This window comes from Crocodylus porosus, unplaced genomic scaffold (genome assembly GCF_001723895.1).
Source record: "Crocodylus porosus isolate Cpor-Errol unplaced genomic scaffold, CroPor_comp1, whole genome shotgun sequence".
NCBI lineage: Eukaryota > Metazoa > Chordata > Crocodylia > Crocodylidae > Crocodylus > Crocodylus porosus.
The window spans coordinates 959,506-978,776 of record NW_017728943.1 but is presented as its reverse complement, the minus strand read 5'-3'; the positions used below and the strand labels follow the sequence as shown (position 1 = coordinate 978,776).

General features: G+C 45.9%; 2 protein-coding genes across 3 annotated transcripts in view; both read left to right on the top strand.

Moving 5' to 3' along the window:
• Window positions 1–19,271, top strand: part of HOXB3 (homeobox B3) — a 43,208-nt gene that overhangs the window by 1,477 nt on the left and 22,460 nt on the right. Inside the window, exon 2 of one of the 2 annotated variants that reach the window (XM_019548378.1) lies at window positions 16,072–16,301. The gene's annotated coding sequence lies outside the window, so the exon portion shown is untranslated. Of the gene's footprint in view, window positions 1–16,071; window positions 16,302–19,271 lie in introns of those variants that run through there. The other variant, XM_019548380.1, reaches the window with a different exon arrangement.
• On the top strand, window positions 9,834–14,665 carry HOXB4 (homeobox B4). The gene is made up of 2 exons (XM_019548383.1): window positions 9,834–12,423; window positions 13,155–14,665. The coding sequence occupies exons 1-2, from the start codon at window positions 12,003–12,005 to the stop codon at window positions 13,466–13,468; spliced, it is 735 nt and encodes a 244-aa protein (XP_019403928.1). The 5' UTR covers window positions 9,834–12,002; the 3' UTR covers window positions 13,469–14,665.

Sequence of the window (19,271 nt, the reverse complement as noted above, 5' to 3'; positions counted from 1 at the left end):
GAATTTTTTAATAGGAGAGCAACATTTGGTGGACACATGTCTGTCTCCACACAAAGCAGCAGAACGTCACCATTTGCACAGTGTGGAGGACAGTTTCCCCCCTTGCTCACGCAGTTTTCCCTGCCTTTTCAGTATTTTGGTTGTCTCAGTTCCAACTTCTAGATTCACTTGGACCCACAGACTGACCCTGGTATCCCCGCCTGCAGCCTGCCTGCTCTGAGGGTAGAGATACCGATGCAAATAACACATTCAAATTCTGGCCCGGAGATCTTGGCATTGGGTGGGGAATAGGGAATAGGGAGTGGATTTTCTTTTTAACGTGCTATTCTGAATAGTTGGCCGAGGTGTGTGCCTTGTTTGCAGGGCATGATAAAGAGGCGTACAGGTTTTGAAAGCCCCTTTTTGAGTGGACTGGTCTCAAAAGGGGAACTTCGCAACCAGCCCGCCGCAGATCGCAGGGATCGGGCTGCTTGAGAAATACGGGAAGTGTCGAAGGGGGAGGCATGTTGTAGCCATAGGTGTGTGCCAGGCTACTAACCTGCTAATCCTCTCAGCATCTGACTTGTACTGATGGCAAGAAATAATTTCGACTGATGTAATGAATTGCAGCCAGTAATCCAAGTGCTTGCTATCATGTCGCCTACCATGACATATGACTGAAAACCCAACTGCACACCCAGGCAGACAGCAAGTTTGCCAGAACCGTCTGCCCGTCTGTCTGTACATTCTCCTCTGTCTGTCCGTCCTTCATTTGCACTAATATCATATTCCCCACATCTTGATCCCAGGGGGCTGCACAGTCCTCTGTCTGTCCTGTCCCCGTCAATTTTCCCCTTAAAATCAGGCCTCATGTCGCAAAGCGTACGCTTTATTAAAGTGAGATACCAGCAGCTTTAATCACACGGAATAAGCAACCTGTTAATGCGATGCAAAGGAGAATCAAAAGGAAACCAGACAGGCAGGTCCATCTGCACTTGTAAATGCGGCTAAGAGCAAGGGGAGGCTTATTCCTTGTGCATAAGCCAGTGGTATTAAGAAGTTGCACCTAATATGGCTAAAGCAGAATGGGGACATGCCTGTCCGTCTTCCCTATCCAGGGCAGCCACAAAAACACGCCTGTCTTCATCCCCAAGTCACCTTGCTTCACCTAGGGACCTCAGTCCTTTCCAAAAGTTTGCAGTGGGCTGAGGCAGGGCCTCAGGATACCCCCTAGGCATATTTCAAAGCACACTCCCGCCACAGCAACAACATTTCCTTTCTCCCTGTACCTGGCACCGGTCACATCAAACACCCACCATCCCTCACTTTCCAACTCCATTGGGCTGGGTATCTTTCCGAGGCTGGGTTCAGTCGCATGGGTCTAGGCAGCTTGCGTGGGTATGTCTGTCTGCCAGTTAGTGACAGAGAAGGTTTGGGATATTTTTTTTCTCTTCGTCCTTAGAAAAAAGAAAGGAAGAATCCTCCCTAGCTGGTGAACGGAGGAAATATAAAGAGAGTAAACAGGAAAAGAGAGCTCTGACCGTGTAGTTAGGCGAGGATTTCCATTGCATTTTTCATCCTCTCCCTCACTTAAATGGCACACATCAGACAGTGGAACAATTAGTTCTTCAGCAGCTGTAGGAGATAGAATAAATACGAGATACTTTACTGCGAGGAGAATAAATACGTGTATTTTTCATGAACGTGACAGTTGTTTTTACAAAAAGAAAAGGAAAAACAAAATAGACCTTTTTTTAAAAAAAAAAAGAACACTTTCAGGATGTCTGTGTTGGTATTAACAGTCCCACCAAGGTTGTGTGCGTGCGTATGTCTGTTTTGGGAAAGAGCTTGATGTAAAAAAGTACGGGGGAATGGGTGGGAGGTTTGTCAGGAGAAAATCTCTGTTTCAGCCAGAGGCATCGGACTAGATCCAAAGCCCAGGGAAGTCACAGGAAAATACTCAGTGACTCTAGCTGGGCCCAGAGAGATCCCATCCGCGGAGCACTTCCACTCCAGCATGAATACCGGACAAAAGTGTCCAGGTTTTGCTTGTCTAACAGGCAGCTGGAGAATTTCCTTCCACTCTGGAAAGGACTCAGTGTAGTCTGAGAAACCGAGTGTGAGCCTGCTTGGCTCAGCGAAAAAATATATGTATATTTCTCGACTCATGCAGGGGAGCCGGGATCCAGTGCAGGAGCAGATATCTATGGCAGGGTCCATCGATTGGAAGCCCAATGTTTCACATCTGTATTAATTAACCGCCCCCCACCAACACGCACACACGTCTCCCCCCAGCCCCATCTGAGCGTATTCAAAACTGACTTTTGGAACAGAGACAACATGGTCACAACTCCCCTCTTTCCCCAGCTCTGTACGTACAAGCCGGGCAGAGCCGGCCCGTCACAAAGTCTGTGCAGTGCAGTTCCCTCCGTGGGTCAATCAGCTATTCAAAAGCGACCCGCTAACGAAGGAGGGAAAGCTATAGGTGGGCATATACGTCCACAGAGGGAGCCCACAAAGTGAACATCCAGGGCTGCAGCAAGCTTTTGGCTTCCTATACTTGAGTTAAGCAACAGCCAGGAGATTTCAGAGGGACAAAAAAAAAAAAAGCATGGACTAGATATAGAGAAAACGATCAAACATCAAAGAGGAGTCAGTATTCCCATGTCTTTTCCACACATCCCCCAACCCCGCAATGCCTTGCCTTAGCATCCTGCCTTATTTTCTAAGCAAATTCGGGAGAATTTTTTAATGCTTTTTGATCGTTTTCCTGCAGGCTATTAATCATCCTCCTCCCCCTGCCCCCCCAGAAATAGATGAAATCATTTTTATTTCACCCCATTATTTCCTTTTAGATATAAATAGAACCACATACAGATATACATAAAACCAAAAATAAAATAAAATAAAATAAAATAAAATACAACCCTGGGCCGCAGTTACAGATGCGTCTGATGTCTTATTTTATTCAACAAAAAGTGATTAAAATCTGTTAAAGGATTTAATTAAGAGAATTAAATGAAAAGGAAGGGGCACAAATGAGTTGGAAAAAAGCAAAGCTATTCTAAACGATTAAATCGCCATTTTAACAGTATAATGGGGTTTGCATACTGAAAGAGCGAAATCAGAGCTCATATCTCATCAATAATTCATAGGCGAGAGGGATCATCCGGAGGTCAGCAGACGTGTACAGAACAGCGCCTATCTAGGAGGGCGAAGGCACCATATCAAAATACAATAGTTATATCTCACCCCTACTCCGAGGGCTGGGGGGTCACATCTTTAAGAACAATATAAACTGAGGATTTTTTTTGTAAGAAAAAAACCCACAAAACCCCCTCACCCATCGAGTTTATTGGTCCTTAACACCAAAAAAAAAAAAAAAAAAAGGTGGGGGGGATGTGAAAACAGCCAGCCAACGGGATAAGACAGCAACAAAATAGGGCAAAGCTATGTTTTTGTCAAACCAAAAGACTAGAGATTTTTTTCTGGTTTCTTTTCTCTGGGTTGTTGGGGGTTTTTTTGGCCATATCCCGCCTTAAAATTTAAATAAAATATCAAATGAAAGGAGGGTTGGAGGAGAACTGGGTGTTTGATCTCCCTTTCTCTCTGGCCAGGGAGCAGCTTCAAGTTGGAGGGCTGGGACAGGGAGCTGGAACTCATCAGTGATTTTGAAATGAGGATCTGCCGATTTATTTGCAGTTGGCCTGCGAATCAATCTAGCCTCCACTACTCGTCATGAGAATAATAATCAGAGCTTTCACCGATTCACCGAAAAGCAACTCAGGATCCGTCCTCAAATGCCATTTCCCTCCCCCCATGGGAGAATCTCGGGCTCAGAGAAATATCTCATGTGTCCCTCCCACCCTCACCCCACCCCCGCTTTTTTTTTCTTTTTTCTTTTTTTGATTACACGTTTGATCCGAAGGGACCTGGGTGACGTAATTATTGCAAATTCTCTTGATAAAGCTCCTTCCGCAGTTAGGGTCTTCGAGAAGGGGGGAAGTTGTGTCTGGGGGTCTGCATCTTTCTCTGAGGTCTTGTTCTGCTCCTAGAATGGATTTAAGAGCGTAGCTATACCAGTTCTGTTTTTTTTTAATTATTATTATTATTTGGTTTTTTAATTATTTTAATTTAAGCCGGGCAACTTGTGGTTATTTACATCAAGGATCCGAGTGACAGTCAATCATCTTTTCTTGCAGAGATGCGAAAAGAATGGGGTTTCACAAGAAAGGAAAACAACCTGACTCCAGACTTCCCTCCCCCGTGTAGTTTTGATGTCTTCTGTGTGCCTAACTAGCTTTAAAAAGAAACTATTTTGACAGGAAGCGTTGAAAGAGCAAGGCGGGTATGAGCTTGGGTTTCCCTTTCTCCTCCCCCCACTCCCTTGATTTATCTCTTTCTAACATATCTATAAACCCTGTGCTCAAAACAGATTCCAGATTTTCCCCACCACCACCACCAAAAAGGGAGGCTTAGTGGCAATTTGTATTTTTTTAAATATATTTTAAAATAGGTGAAAGGTGGGGGAGGCGGGGGGGTTAAGCATGTGTGTATATAAAGCAGGAAAAGGGAACAAAAACACGAATTGGGAAGAAAAAATCCGGTGGGATCTCGGAGGCTGTAACATCCCCAAGCAGCCAGCAGAGCTCGCTTCAGACCAAGTTCACAGTCATGACAGGCTCTCGGAGTTGCTCGCCCTGGTCTCGAGCGCTGGGAGTTCGGGCTTGTTCGGTTCTTTCTCTCCTGGAGCAAAATTTCTCTTCCCCAAAGCCTCCCCACACTGCCTCAGCCTTACCTCCCCCCTTTGTTATTCCCCCCCCCACACACAACCAAAAGCACCCGGCCCTTGGAGCAGGATAATTGCTCCAGGCAAACACTCACCTATTTGACATCCCATTAGGCAAATAAAACAGAAATAATTCAAAATGAGATGAATCCAGCTGTGGTTTGCGGGACTTTTTTCCCCCCTCTTGTTCTTGTTCACAGGGATAAAAGAAAATAATAAAGGGGGGCGCGCGGGGGATCCACCCAGCTATGAAAGGTGTTGTGGTGGGGGGAGGAAATGGAGATAGAGATCTAAAGCTTGCCACTATTTGGAGGGATGTCCCCCTTTTGTAAGTGAAGGGACCCCGATGTGTTACTAGGGATTTAAAAAGTCATAGGGAAATCTGTAGAGCTTTACTTTCTGAAGACGCAGAAGGTGACTGTGGGCTTTGGGGGGCTTGTTAGTACAGCATTATAGCTCAAGGGGTCAAAAAGTTGAGGGTCAAAAGTTTACGCTGTGCGTGACTCAGTCTTGTGTATGAGGCTGATAGACTGGATAGCAGTGTTAAAAAGGGTGGGGGGGAGGCAGAGTCCTTCTTCGCTCATGGGCAGAGATGAGACAAAATGATAGCGAGAGAAGAGATAGAAGTGTAGGATCGACCTTCAGCGTAACAAGCTGCCAACAGGGAGAGAGAGAAAAGAGAGAGAGAAAATGGAGTGGGCTTTAGCAATTCACAGCGTGACGCGGGTAGAAAATAAAGCGGATTAATGAGTTAGGGTCTCCAGCGCGGAAATGCGTGGTGACTTCCAACGACTTTAATTCCTAATAAAATCCCTGAAACACTGTTTATAGTCTAATTTTAAAAAGGGTATCAGGAGGAAATACACTGAAGGAATCCAGTCCCTGGGAAGCCCCTCTAGATTATTTGAGGTATTAAAAAAAGAGTATTTCCAGCCCGCAGTCAATCTTTTTCTTTTGCAACCACTTACGAAAACCCTGCTCAAGAATCTTGAAGGATTTCAGATGACTTGGGCTCAGGGACCTCGAAGGGTTTCAAACTCCTGGGAAAGGTGTCTTATCATTATCCTCCAGCCCAGCCTGACTGTCCGAATGCTTTAAATAGTTCCCGAGCAAATTAGTAAAAATCCTATTGAATAATGAATGCAGACCCTCATTTTTAAAAGATCTGAGAGAAAGAAGACACGCGATTTATTGGGAAGAGAATAAGTTCTGGCATTCATACCTTAGTGATCTATAGCCTCCATGGCTGTCAGATGCAAAAAAAAAAAAAAGAAAAAGAAAAAAGCAGGTTAAAAAATAAGATGTGCATAACCACTTCACGGGGTGTTTTAAAACTGTATCCACTGTGACCATTGGTCTAGTTTCATTATCTGATTTCGCTTTGCCGTATGAACTCCCTCTGAATTTGAACGGAATGTTTGATATTTCTTGCTAGAAACACGAATCCAATCTGGCCGCTTGCAACAGTTTAATGAACTGCTATAATAAATATTTCCCTTGGCATTTTCACAGATATTTCCACATGCGCTCTGCATCCCTAAACTTCAAATATTATTTTTGTCTAGGGTGGGGCGGGGGGGGGCGAGTGGAGGATGGGCAGGGAGATAGAGACTTTGCGTCGAAAGCAAACATCTGAAGCAGAGCAAACACTTTCTAAAAAAGCAAGCAAGCAAATCTGCTTTTGTTCTCGCTTTTTAAATATTTTTCAGGGACTAAAGACTTCGAAGCAGGGTCATTTTTCTTGGAAGAGGGAGAGAGAATATTAGAGCCTTGGGAAAAGCATCCTGGAGAATCCATTTGCTTTTCCGATTGGGATATATTCACAGCGCGGGTGAAGTTTGAGAGAAAGCAAAGCGTTTTGTTTCGAGTGATAAGGCTGCGGTTTAATTAATTGCAATGAATTTGCCTGGTATTTATAAAATATCACTATATAAGGGCCACCGTTTAGTAGTAACTTGGGTGATCCATTCCTGCGCTCTTGTAATTACTACACTTATCTCTCTAGACCAGTCATTTCTGCTCCAGGTTTATATAACAGGTAATGGATAATAACCGCCATTTGTTTGGGGGATATTAAAACAAGCAGATATAATTTCATGGCAATAAAAAAACCCCTTCCTTATAATACTCACTCCCACATCATAATGTTTAACTTTCAATTTAGGCATACAGTGCTCTGCTTTCATTGGAAATAGCAGCAAGTCGAACAAAGAGGGGTAGTATTTGGGTAGCATTTTCAAGGATATTTCCAATTTCTGTCTCCTCTTTGGGACCTTTCTTTGCGTGGGGGTGTGTGAGTTGGAATATGCAATACAAGCGGTCATTTAGAAAGTTCAGGCGGACTATTTCTACCAGCCAATCGATTGCATTTGCTTTTAATCCCAATTTACTTCTCAACTTGCTTGTTCTGTCCCTGGAACAAATACCGTGGCATAGTCAGTCATTTACATGTACATATAATTGTAAACTCCCTATCTTCTGCTCTTAACAAAGACGTGCCGCATGTCCTATAGGACACATCTATCCCGGGAGACATTCGCCTTTATTCTTTATCTAATGCTCGTTTTACTTCTGATTTCCATTTTAATTTTTAAAGGAGGGAGAAAATATTCCAGATCAGTCTTTGACATGGAGACCTCATACCCTTTTCTTTTTCCCCCAAAGCTGCATGAAAACAAAATGCTACAAACCACGGATGCGAATACAGAGATGCAAAATAAACTAGGAATAACTTTTTGGTGGGGTGAGGGTATAAAATAAAGCAGGTGTGGCGTGCTCTCCTCCTAACCTTATATTCCCCCTCTCTTTTTTATTCTGGTTCAGATGCCTCTGATTAAAAGTTCCACCCTATAAAAATACTTCATCCCTTCCTGGAAATCTCAGTTTCAGAAGTTAAAGTGCAATATTTATGCTTCCGATTGCAGAAAGGGGAGTTGCATTCACAGCCATCAGGACTGGCTGATTTAAAAAAAAAATCTAGAGTAGGGGGAAATGTCCAAATAAAGTTAAAAAAATAATAACATAGAAGTGCCATGAACTCAGTTGGAATTTCAGGCACTCGAGGAAAGGTCTGAATAAAACCTCCTTGCCGTGCCATTTTTCTCCAAAGTAATGACCTGGGTAAAATTCAATATGACCGAGAGAGCAATGCAAGCGTATTATGGAGAATGCAAGAGGGAGAGCCCCGGGAATGGGGTGAAACTCAGGTCAGCGCGTCTAACAAATATTAAAATGTTCAAGGGACTGGGGACACGCCTAGCTGTTTAACAAAGACTGACAAAGTATGAGATTAATACGAAAACTTGCGGGTTTCCAAACCCAAAATGCTCAGAAGGGCCTATCGCCTGCTCCCTGCCAGTAGCAGTTCCGCTTGCCTTTAAAGACAATAGTGGTGATTACTGGAAGGAAGGAGGAAACAAAAAAAAAAAAAGTCTTATCGAGAATTAATCCGTATTGAGAGGCAACACGGGGAAGACAAGCAGAGTAAGCCGGCTCTGGGCTGCGGGGTGGGCAGAGGGTGGAGGGTGCTTTTCTGTTCGGATGTGATTGTTGCCTGAAAAGCGTTTATCAACTTTTTGTGCGAGTCGTTAAGTCGTTTGGAGCTGGGGACAGCGGGTTTGGTTGGTGGATGTTGTTTTAAGGTAGGGATTGCTTCTGGCGCTGCGATATACACCTAAGGGGCTTGGGGCTGGGCAGGGAAGGGGGTCATGCACTCAACCTGTGGACCCGAAGGGGGACACCGCACTCGGGGAGCAGACAGACTGGGGTGGGGTAGAGTAAGAACTGGTACCACTGGAGGTACTGCCCCCCACCCCCCCCGGAAAGAAGAGGTTATGAGCGAGCTGGATCCCAAAAGAAGAGGCCTGCTGAGAGAGAGAGAAGCATGAATGCATTTTGGGGGGTGGGGAAGGTAGGGTAAAGTTTGCATTGGCAGGTGCCTTACCAAATTCAGCGATCCACTAGCTTTAAGCTCTTAAACCCTCTCTATGCCTGTATTGTCTATTCCTACTGCTTCCATCTTCTGGCTTTCGATTTATTGTGTACTACTATAAATAACGAGGCCGACCGAGCTGGGAGGCAACCCTCCCTGGTTAGGGTAGCTTCCTAAGCGGCTTCCTCCTTTGAAATGGAGAGAGATCAGGAGCAAGATCTGTCTTTCTAAACTTCCGAAACCTTAGACGTTTTTATTAGTGCAATAGAAAGTGTAAAGGGGGAAGGGAGGGGACAGGGGGCTGTCTGTGTGTTGTGTTGGGGGGGGTGGCAAAGGGTGTTTTTTAATTTGGGATCCTGAGCTTGTTGTGTGGGACTTCTTGGAGGGGGGGGGCGTTGGTAGGCTCTAGGGGTGCTGGTTTGCAGAGATCTACCCCCTTTTGTCTGCCAATGCAAAGGAAAATTAACTCGGGATTTCTTCTTCTTTCTTATTTTCCAGAAGGTGGGGGGTGGGGGAAAACCATCCGCAATGGGCCTAACATCTCTTGTGCTCCTAACCTGCACCCTGTGCAGGGTCTGCCGGGGTCTTGCTGCGGGCAGGGGACAGCAGCGAGGACCAGCAGGGGCTGGTGCTGTAGTGTGCTTTCCCTGCGTCAGTCTGCACGTCGTTCCCCTTGATTAGACTCGGAGCCGGGGTGACTACACACTTCAGAGGGAGGAAGGTGGATTTGACAGTCACTGGTTCATCCCCAGCTCGGAGGGGGCTTGGGATCCAATCGGGCAGCCTATCCTATAACCTATTTGCTCTGTGTAAAGTGATCACCTAGATCGTTTGCAGGAACCTGTTTTTTAGGGGGCGAGGAAGGGGGGCGGGGGTTCAGTGTCTCGGAGATCGCCTCTCCTGGCTGGTACCAGTGCTCTGCTCACCTTGGACTCAGAGGAGAGAAACAGGCGACTCACCTTTAAATCACCTGCACAGTTTAAACGCATGGCGTGGCCCCGCACCGGCTGTGCTCATTCGCCCTCTGCCCTGACAAGTGCTTTAAAAATATCGGAGTGATCAGAGATACATCCCGATTTGGGGGGGTGGGGTGAGGTGGGAAAGTTCACTGACTGCATTTCCAGTTAAAACTCTACTGAAGAGACAGACAGACAGGGAGTCTAGGACGGTGGGGTTTCAACCTAATGGTATCGGGAAATATTTGATCCCAAAAGAAGTGTTTTGTTTTAAATGGGGGGAAAAAATCGGGTGGATGTTATGTTTTTCGTCTCTCGGGCAACTGTCATTTTAAGCTGAAGTCTCAACACGATGCTCTCTCATTAGTTCCGAATGAAAGTTCATTACCTAGACAGTATGAATATTTTATTGCTTTATATCCCTTTTTCGGAAATGAAACGCCTTTGATCTTTTTCTCGGGTTGTAAAAAGAATTGCCTGTCATTAAAGAAAAACCTGTCGTCCCATCTGCCTTTACAGTCTGTATTGCTTTTCATCCGTTTCTTTCTTTTTGTCATTTCCTTTAAAAAACAAAAATACTAAAAAACAGCAACCCTTGAACGACCTAGAGAAATTCAGAGCAAAAACGTGCCGAAATATTTCTACTCTGTGAAGCAAGCATGATAATGAGTCCGAGGGAGAATGAAATAATAACAGGTGTTCTTTCAAACAAGGACTGTTTGGGTCACAGGTTGTTGGGGGGCTTTTTTGTTGGTGTGTTAAAAGGATATTATCGAGGACTGATGTTCTTGGAAGGAAATGCTAACCTAATGTTCAAAGTGAGAACGAATAGGTAGCGAGGCACTGTGTTATTGATGTAGTCAGATAATTGCGAGTGGGTGTGTTTAATTACTGGTGGGTCCTCTGGAAAGCGAAACTGTTAACCATATTTATCTATAGATTAATATCGTTATTATTACTGTGAAATAGAAGATCTCTGACCAAGGAAGATGCATCTGTCTTCTATATGTACCCTGTAGATCCGAATTTGTGTAAAGGAAGTTGCGTCACAAATTCGTATCTAGGGGAATATGTAGTTGACACAAACACTACAGGTCACTATCCCAGAAGGAAAACACCAAATTAAATAAAAGGATGAAAAGAAGCCTTGGCCAGAAAAAAAAAATCGTTTTATAACCGAAACAAAAAAGATTTTTTTTTCTCATTTACCTAAACTCCCAACTCTAAGCCTCCCACGAGAAACTTTATCATCTCTACGTAATCAAAAGCGGAGCGGCTGTGGGTGTCAGGAATATTACGTCACCGAAATTTGGGCGGGGGGCGACGACTCTGTTGCTCTAATCTGTATATAATTGCAAAAATGACACCAGGTATAAATAAACCGAGCCAGTAGTGCCTGTGTCTTGACGTTTCTGGAGAGACGATTTCGCGCTTCAGGCTGACACAGCCTTGGGAGCGCCTGTTTAAAAACCGGGCTCATTACCATAGGAGACAGCGGAGCTGCTGGTGGACCGGGTTATGTTATATTTAATTGTTGGTGAAGTCCTTTATTCCGTGTTGGCAGGACGGGCTGCCTCCCAGCAGCGGCCGGGCAGCAGCCAATCTAGCGCGGAAGCTAAATGTGATTTAGGACGCGCGGTACCCCGAATTAGTTGATGAATTTTCTATCGATCCCAAACACGCCCTATTTATCTCTGCCACTGCCCCCACTCCAACGCTTCAGATCACCTACATTAAGAACGAAATTTAAACAGCAGCCAGAGGGATCTCAATGCATCATCTGACAGTGCATTCATTTTGATCCGGGGCTGAGCCTCAAATTACTGAAAATAATCTCTCTTTCTCTCTCTCTCTCCTTGCACACCCCACTAAGCCAAGTCACACCTACTGAAGCGAGTGGGTTGTGCGGTTTCTAAAAGTGGTGAGGTTGTGAGGCTTAGATTTGTTTTTTGTTTTGGGGGGAGGGGGGAGGGTGTGCTGCTGATCTGGGTAAGTAGCTCGGTGCCAAAGCACAACATTTCACCCGGGCTGCAGATATGTAGATATCGGCGGTTAGCAAAATAAATAAATAAATAAAAAGAAGAAGAAGAAGAAGAAGGAAAGAAAGCAAGGACCCCAAACCCTCCTCTCTGAAGATCCTACCGGAGTAAGAAAGCCCCAGCCGGAGCATATTTCCTTATCCGGGAAACGCATGGATCCTCGCTATTGGCCATTGGTGTCACATGGACTCCTAACTTTGTTCACTTGACAGTAAGTAGGAGGGTTTTACGAAACAGGAAAACGAGTAAAGGGGGACAGGAATAAATTTTAGTATATTTTTTTTCGGGTGTGCAATTCCAAGAAATTAATGGCCATGAGTTCCTTTCTGATCAACTCCAACTATGTGGATCCCAAGTTCCCACCCTGCGAAGAATATTCTCAGAACGATTACCTTCCCAATCACTCTCCGGAATATTACAGCAGCCAGAGGCGAGAGACCACTTTCCAACATGAGGCGATGTACCAGCAGCGGTCAGCCTGCAACGAACAGCCCTACTCATCTTGTCAGGGCTCCGGCCACCAACCAGCGGTGCTATCCCCCAGGGGTCATGTTCATCCTCCTGCCGGACTCCAGAGCCATCTCTCAGAGCCAAACCATCACTGTGAGTCGGTCACTCCCAGCCCACCACCCTCCTGTAGTCAAAACTCTATGAACCAAAGCCCTTCTAATTCCTCTTGCAAAGAGCCAGTAGTTTATCCCTGGATGAAAAAAGTCCATGTAAGCACGGGTAAGTGACCTAAAGTGGCTTTTGCTTTATACCATCTAGCACCTCAAAGTCTTGTGGAAATCTTATTGCACCAGTTGTAAAATAACCATTCGTGGAGATTTACGATCGCCTGTTTGCAGAGCAGTATAATTACATCCTCCATAAATTTTTATTGCTCTACTCGGCCAAGTGCCTTTGAAGTCTCTGTTACCATCCTCCTCCAATTTCTTGCAGGCTACTTTTTTATGGCTGTTGAATCTTCCTAAGTTAAGTTTTATGTTTTCGTAATTTGTATTTAAGTGGTGGGTTGAGTAAACTTTTACTATTTTCCCCCTTTCCATTTTTTTATTTTTTTTTTTGGTGTAGTATTTAAAAAAAAACCAACCCCAAACCACAAAGAGATAGAGACAGGAAGAGAGAGTGCTGGGGACGGAGCAATTGAAAGGATTTGAGGGAAATCGAGTGATGTGGAGCTCTATAGCACGGAGGCCATGGGTAAAATGTGTCTTAAGGAAGCTTATAAAAACGTTTAGACAGGAATATACGTCAAGGAGTCAGGCTGGAGGTGGGGACTTGGAGTTAGGTTAAGGATGTATTTTTAGGCGGTGGTGGTGCTTCTCTCTGCTTTTTGAGCATTCCCTCCGCGAAGGAATGCGTGATGCTTAATTTTTTTTTTTAAAGGAACAGCTCAGTAATTCTTATACTTCTTTTTCTTCTTTTCTCGCTCCCCCACCCCCTTTGTGTTTGCTCAGTAAACCCCAATTACACAGGAGGGGAACCGAAGCGCTCGCGGACAGCCTACACCAGGCAGCAAGTCCTGGAGCTGGAGAAGGAATTCCACTATAATCGCTATCTCACCCGGAGGCGCAGAGTGGAGATCGCCCATTCCCTGTGCCTGTCCGAGCGCCAGATCAAAATATGGTTCCAGAACAGGAGGATGAAATGGAAAAAAGATCACAAGTTACCAAATACCAAGATCAGGTCTAATTCTTCCAACTCCTCTGCAAGCCTGCAGATCCAAGGAGGTTCTCAGAACCGATCCAGTGGACCAGCCACCAGCCTATAACTGTTCCGCGTGTGTGTGTGCGAGAGGGGGAGAGAGCGAGCGAGCGTGGACGTGTGTGTTTTGTGTGTGTGCGTGTCGTGTGTGTAGGGGGACACATGATAATTTTTATGTTCCAAGCGGGGGAAGCAGGAGGGTGCTCTTTATTTATAGCAAAAGGAGGGAAAACGGAGCTGCAACAAAGCCGAACTGCGGTGCGGTGCCTCTCTTCCATTAAAAGGAGGCTGTAGATAGTAGTTTTCAGATTTGGCTAAGATGGATCCCTGTTTCATCTTTAATCACGCCAAACTCTGCCCCATTTGTCATGTTTACTCTCCCGTACAAAGGATGGACCTTATGTCTGCTATTACCTCGACAACCAGGGTTCACTTTAATAAATGAGGCTCCGTTTCTTCAAGACGAGCTGGATTTTCTTTTTTTGCTTTCTTCCTTTCTCTCTCTTTCTCTTTCTCTTTTCATTCTCCTGCCTACCAGCCACAACACAAAAGTTTATATTCAGACATCCCCTCAAAAAAGCACAGCAGTTGTGAGAGCTGTGGCATGGCCCTACACAGCAAAAACAAAGCAAAGCAGCAGCAACAACAAACCAACAAAAATATTAATCATAAAAACAGCCTTCAGTTACTCCATGCCGTGGGACCACTCTGGAGGCTGAAGATGTTGGGTGCTGTATTGTATTAATCAGGGTTGGACCCATAGGGGGAAAGGCATTGGCACCATTTTAGCACAACAAACACCCGAGTGAAATTAGTTGAGGGAGGGAAGACTAACCGAATGGACCCCCGCCCCGCATTTTTTAGTCCAGCAGGTTAATTACCTCACTTGTAAATCTTGGAGGGGGGTGGTATGTATTTAGGCTAGAAACGTGATGATAAAATAATGCCACTTGAATTTAAATTCTCAGCAAAAGGGTGGGGATGCTTTGCTGCTAAGGATCAGTCCATTTTTGTACTGAACATATGCTTGAAAGGATGGAGGGGAGAAAAAAGAGAAGGGAGCATTCACTTCCCACCGAATATTTTTTCTCTCTCTGGTCTATGCCTGACATTCCGAACTGGTGCGATTGCAGAGGACTTTTGAGATCTTTAGTATCTCCTTCCAGTTTTCGTTTGAATTACCTCCTATTGTTCTTTGTGATCTCCATGCTGACTTGTAAATAGCAGAACAAAAGGCAAATAGAAATAAATTTTGCATTGTGAATATGATCGTGTGTGTGTTTAAAAAGAATAGACTTTTTTTCCTTCAAAAAAATTAAAACTCTGTGTTAGTTTTACCAGGACTTCTGTTGTCAATTGCAGATCCTCAACTCCCTAATGAAAACAAAATGTGTTTGACTATAGGGTATATCGGCTTTAAGTACTGCCAGGCCTTACATATTATGATTTATTTGTTCTAAGCATATATTAATACGGTTACATGATGTTTTCCCCAACTGGTTTCAGCCAAAACAGTTTTGGTCATTAAAGCTCTACCTTGTATTAAGGGAGCGGTGTATTTCTCTGGAGGGGTTTCTTCATTATATTAAAAAAAAGGTATCTCCTTCTCCAAGGTATTTAATGCATTAATGAGTATAATTTTTGCACAGATGTTTCTCGGTGTTTGCAGGTTTTCTGTGTATTTTTATATTACAAAGGAGCTGGCTACTGCAATAGCTCAAACTCTGACAAGCAAATAGATAATCAAGAAGACAAATGGCTTCTTTTGTGAGCTACAGCTCTTGTATTAATTTTCATTTTCTTTCTCATAGAAAGTATCGAAAATACTGTTCAGGACGAAATAACATTCCAGTTCTAAGTTACAAATATAAAAAAAATGGGGAAAAGGCCTCTGGACCATATGAAGAAAATCATCCTTTTCTTATACAACCTCTATAAGAAAATGGCCTTGCTTTATATGCTAAATGTTTATGAAATTCTTTCAGACGCTGCATAATGACCAAAATACTCCACGAAAAATAAAAGCCAGGGCTTGGCATGTTCGAAGTGATCCAGCCTGTTATTTCTCTCCTTGTTACGTGAAACAATTTAAGCATACCTGGCAAAGAAACTGCAGGGAGAGGCCCCACAAAACTAGAACTCCTTCCTTATATGTTTTATTCTATTGCCTGTTTAATACTTTTGAAGGGATATTGTCATGGTCCTATGATACAAAACACAACTTCGTGTGGGCACCGTGGGTTTGGGAATGTGTTTGATTCACTCTCGTGTTTTGAATGGCAAAGAAAAGTGCAAACCTTGTTCGTTTTTATTTCGGTGAGGACTGCATTTATGTTGGAGGGTGATTTTTTTCTTTTTTGGTTAGAATTTTGCTCTGCTTTGTAAGGTAAAAGCGATGTATTTTTCAGTGAGAGGACTAGTGCTTCTGAGAGTACCCAAAATCGCTCTTAAAAAGCATATGCTGGGAGGAATTCGAGTTCTATAGACCAAAATAAAAGCTGGAAAGTATGAATAGACTAGAGAAGGGAGCAAAGAAGAATTCTATAGGCACTAAAAGTTCACAGCCATTATAGGCAGACAGAAGCCAAGAAAAATGCGAGAATTATACAGAAAATCATTAATCACTTCTTTTCTTTAAATACTTATCCTTTTCCCATTGTTATTCAACAGCAAATCTCCGCAGACCGTCTGTTGGGAAAAAAGTACCCGGAGTCCTACCAGAATCTTCAGGGGGAATAATAATAATAATAGTAGTAATAAAAAAGGCTGGATCCTAAAGCCGAAACCTTTTTTTTTTTTAACAAACAAACAAACAAACAGACTCTCCAGTTGGAAGAAGCCACCCAGGATCATGAGGACCGTCTATGGGGCGCTGGAGAGAGGATGTGGGAACCAACAAGGTAAAAAAGCCCGGCCTCCTGGCCTGCATTTTTGATGGTTTTATTGCCTTCTTTCACGACTAAGCTTGAAAAAAAAAAAAAAAGAGGGGGTGGAGGGCGGACACAGGCAACGTGTGAATTCTTTAAGAGATTTTCCTCCTGTTTCCTCATTTTATTTTGACCGATGTTAGAAGAGAAGGAAAGATAGCAAGGGAATGCAATGTCTACCGAGCCATCATTTGCCATTGTCTGGTGCGAGTCCGGGCTCCCTCGGTTTTGCAATGGGAATTCTTTTATCTGGGGTATGGGGGTGGGGAGAGGGGATCACGGTGGGGGCTGGAGGGGGGCCATCCCCAAGAAATCCTAGCTATCCCTGACTCTGCACCAAGATGGTCTCTGATGGCTTCTCGGATCTCTGCCCCTGAATGTGGAGACTTCCAGGAGTGTCACAGATGTGACTTCAGTGGAGGGGCTGGATGGGTCGGAGGTGGGGTTGGGATCCAGCTCTTGGATGATTTTATTCTAAGTGTCTCAGAGGTCGCTTTAGCGGGGTGAGCCAAATCAGGCCCCTCTTGAGGGGGTATGTGTTTGCTTGCTCGTGGTCTGCTGGTTTCTGGCCGCTCGGGTTGCGGAAGGGCTTGGCCTTCTGCAGTTCGCTCGGGTCGAGGCGGGTTGCGTGGCTGGCTGGTGCTGCCTCTCCCCGGTGCTTTACTGGGGTGGAGTGAAAATGTCTGTTGCGGGGGAGGGGGGGGAGAGAAATTTGCGCGGGGAGGTACAATTCAGAGCCCCCGAGCAGCGATCGGCAAAGAGTTCACCCAGAGGACACGTTTTCTAACCGATTAGCTGAGTATTATAGCCAGGGACTGACCTCTCAAACCCCTTGACCTTTGCAAGGCTGGACATTGTACTGGGCAACATTTCCAGCGCCGGACGGGACAGAGCGGAGGCAAACTTTGCTCTGGCGCAGAGGGAGAGGGGCTTGCAGCCCGCTGGCCGGGCACGGAGCCCTCTGCTCGCCCGTGCTTCTCGGGGTTGCCGTCAACAGTCCCGCACAGGAGCGGTGTCGGGAGCGAGCGGGGTGGCTGTGCTGTCCGAGGCACCCTGCGGGCGGGTCTGGCCGCCCTCCCGGCCGCTCCGGGCTCAGCTCCGGGCGCCCCGCGGCTCCGAGGTGGCAGACAAAAGCAGAGCGGAGCAGCGAGACGGCTGGGACCTGGGCTGGCGCGGACACCTGGGTTGTTTCCCCAGTGGCAGCCGTCTATTTTTGGGGAGTGGTGATGGGGAGGGGGGGATGGATCCCCACCCACAGCCAAGAGCCTCTCCCGCCGCTCCCCCCCCACATCATATTTATAAAGTCCTTTGTTTCTGAAGGCCGCTTTTCCTCCTCCTCCTCCTCCTCCTCCCCCCACCCCCAGCCCCCCGCGCCTCTCAGAGGCGCGATCTTGCCTGCTGCTCGCGGGGCACAGGGGAGGCTGTGTGGAGGTGAAAGGCAGGAGGAAGGTGGTGTGATGGGCGCCTGGGGCTCAGCTCCCTTTCAAATCATTGCCGAGCTGCTCCGGGCCAGAGATCAGCCTGCAAGGAGCCCCCTCCGTGGCGGGCGGTCCCGTGCCTGGCAGAGCCAGCGGCTGCCTCGGTGCCTTCCGCGGGAGGCACTGTCAGCTGTCTCAGACGCGTGGCAGTCTCGCCCCGAGCCCCCTTTGCCCCCTCGGCCCGTCTAAGCCCCTTAACCCTCAGCCGTCCCCTTGTGCTGCCTGGTGCACGGGGCGCAGCCTTCTACCCCGGGGCAAGTGAGGACACACGGCCTCAGCCACGCGTCTCCCAGCCCCGCCAAGCCCCGGCCACCCAGAGCTCAGGTGCCCCGCGGAGTAACCCCCCATCTCTAGCTCTACAAGGCCCCCCAAAGACACCTCCTTGCTCCGGGGCTCCGCTCTCCCTGGTGTTCCCCCGCGGGAACAGCATCAAGGGCCCGATCTCTTTCGCCTGTACTCCTCCAGACCTTTTGTTTCGGTGCGATCTGCAAAGTGCACACACGGTCCTTTGTATCTAAGACCCTGGAGCCGTCCGATTACCGGGGCGGGCTGAGATTTATTTATTTGGAAGGCAGAGAGGGAGAAAGGGAGGTGGAGTGGTGGGGGGAAGAGACAAGCACCTTCACATATAAAGCTCGGGATTGTTTTCCTCTAATGTAAATATACCTGGGGAAAGTATTTTCAGCCCATGGACCCATACATGTTCCCCGCAATAGTGTTGGGTTTCCCTTAAAAGCATCACTTTGAGGCAGCTCCGAGCTGGGTAGGAGTTTCTCAGCTGGAACAGCCTCACACTGACAGATTTATGATCCGCAATAAAAACGGCGTGTTTAAATTCGTAAATCAATCTCCCTTTCTCACTATATAAACGTTCATTTTATCTTTCCAAAGAAAGCTGCTTTGATGAAGGCACCTCGGAGGCGGCGGGGGCTGTTTATGGCTGCATTTCCTATTCTTTGAACAGCGAGCTTTTTAACCAAACTTGCTCTTCTGCAAGGAGCTTGGAGGGGTGGGGGGAAGAACAAAAAATGCAGCCAGATTTTTTTTGGGGGGGGGAAAGTGTTTTGTTGGTGGTGGTTTGCTTTGTTTTGCTTTGTTTGTGGTGGCTGAACAGTTTTGGATCCTTCTCTCTCCTCCCGCCCTCCCCAAGTCGAATAGGAATCCCTCCTTGTTTGGGTTTTTTTTAAAGATGATTTATTATTATTACTATACTTCCATTTTTTTGGCTTAAAAGGATAGCTTTTGAATGTACCGCCTCGGATTCTGACCTCTTCTCGATTAAAGTAAAAAACCTTTACTCCATCAGATAAGGGAAGCTGCCTTCTCTATAGGAAGGGACACACGGTTCTAGCGGAGGATCCTTCATCCAATACAGCTTTTTCTGTGCTTGGATCCTTTTCTCCAGAACACTTAGCTGCAGGGTTTTTGATGTTAAAGTACTTTTGGATCATAAGACCGAATAATA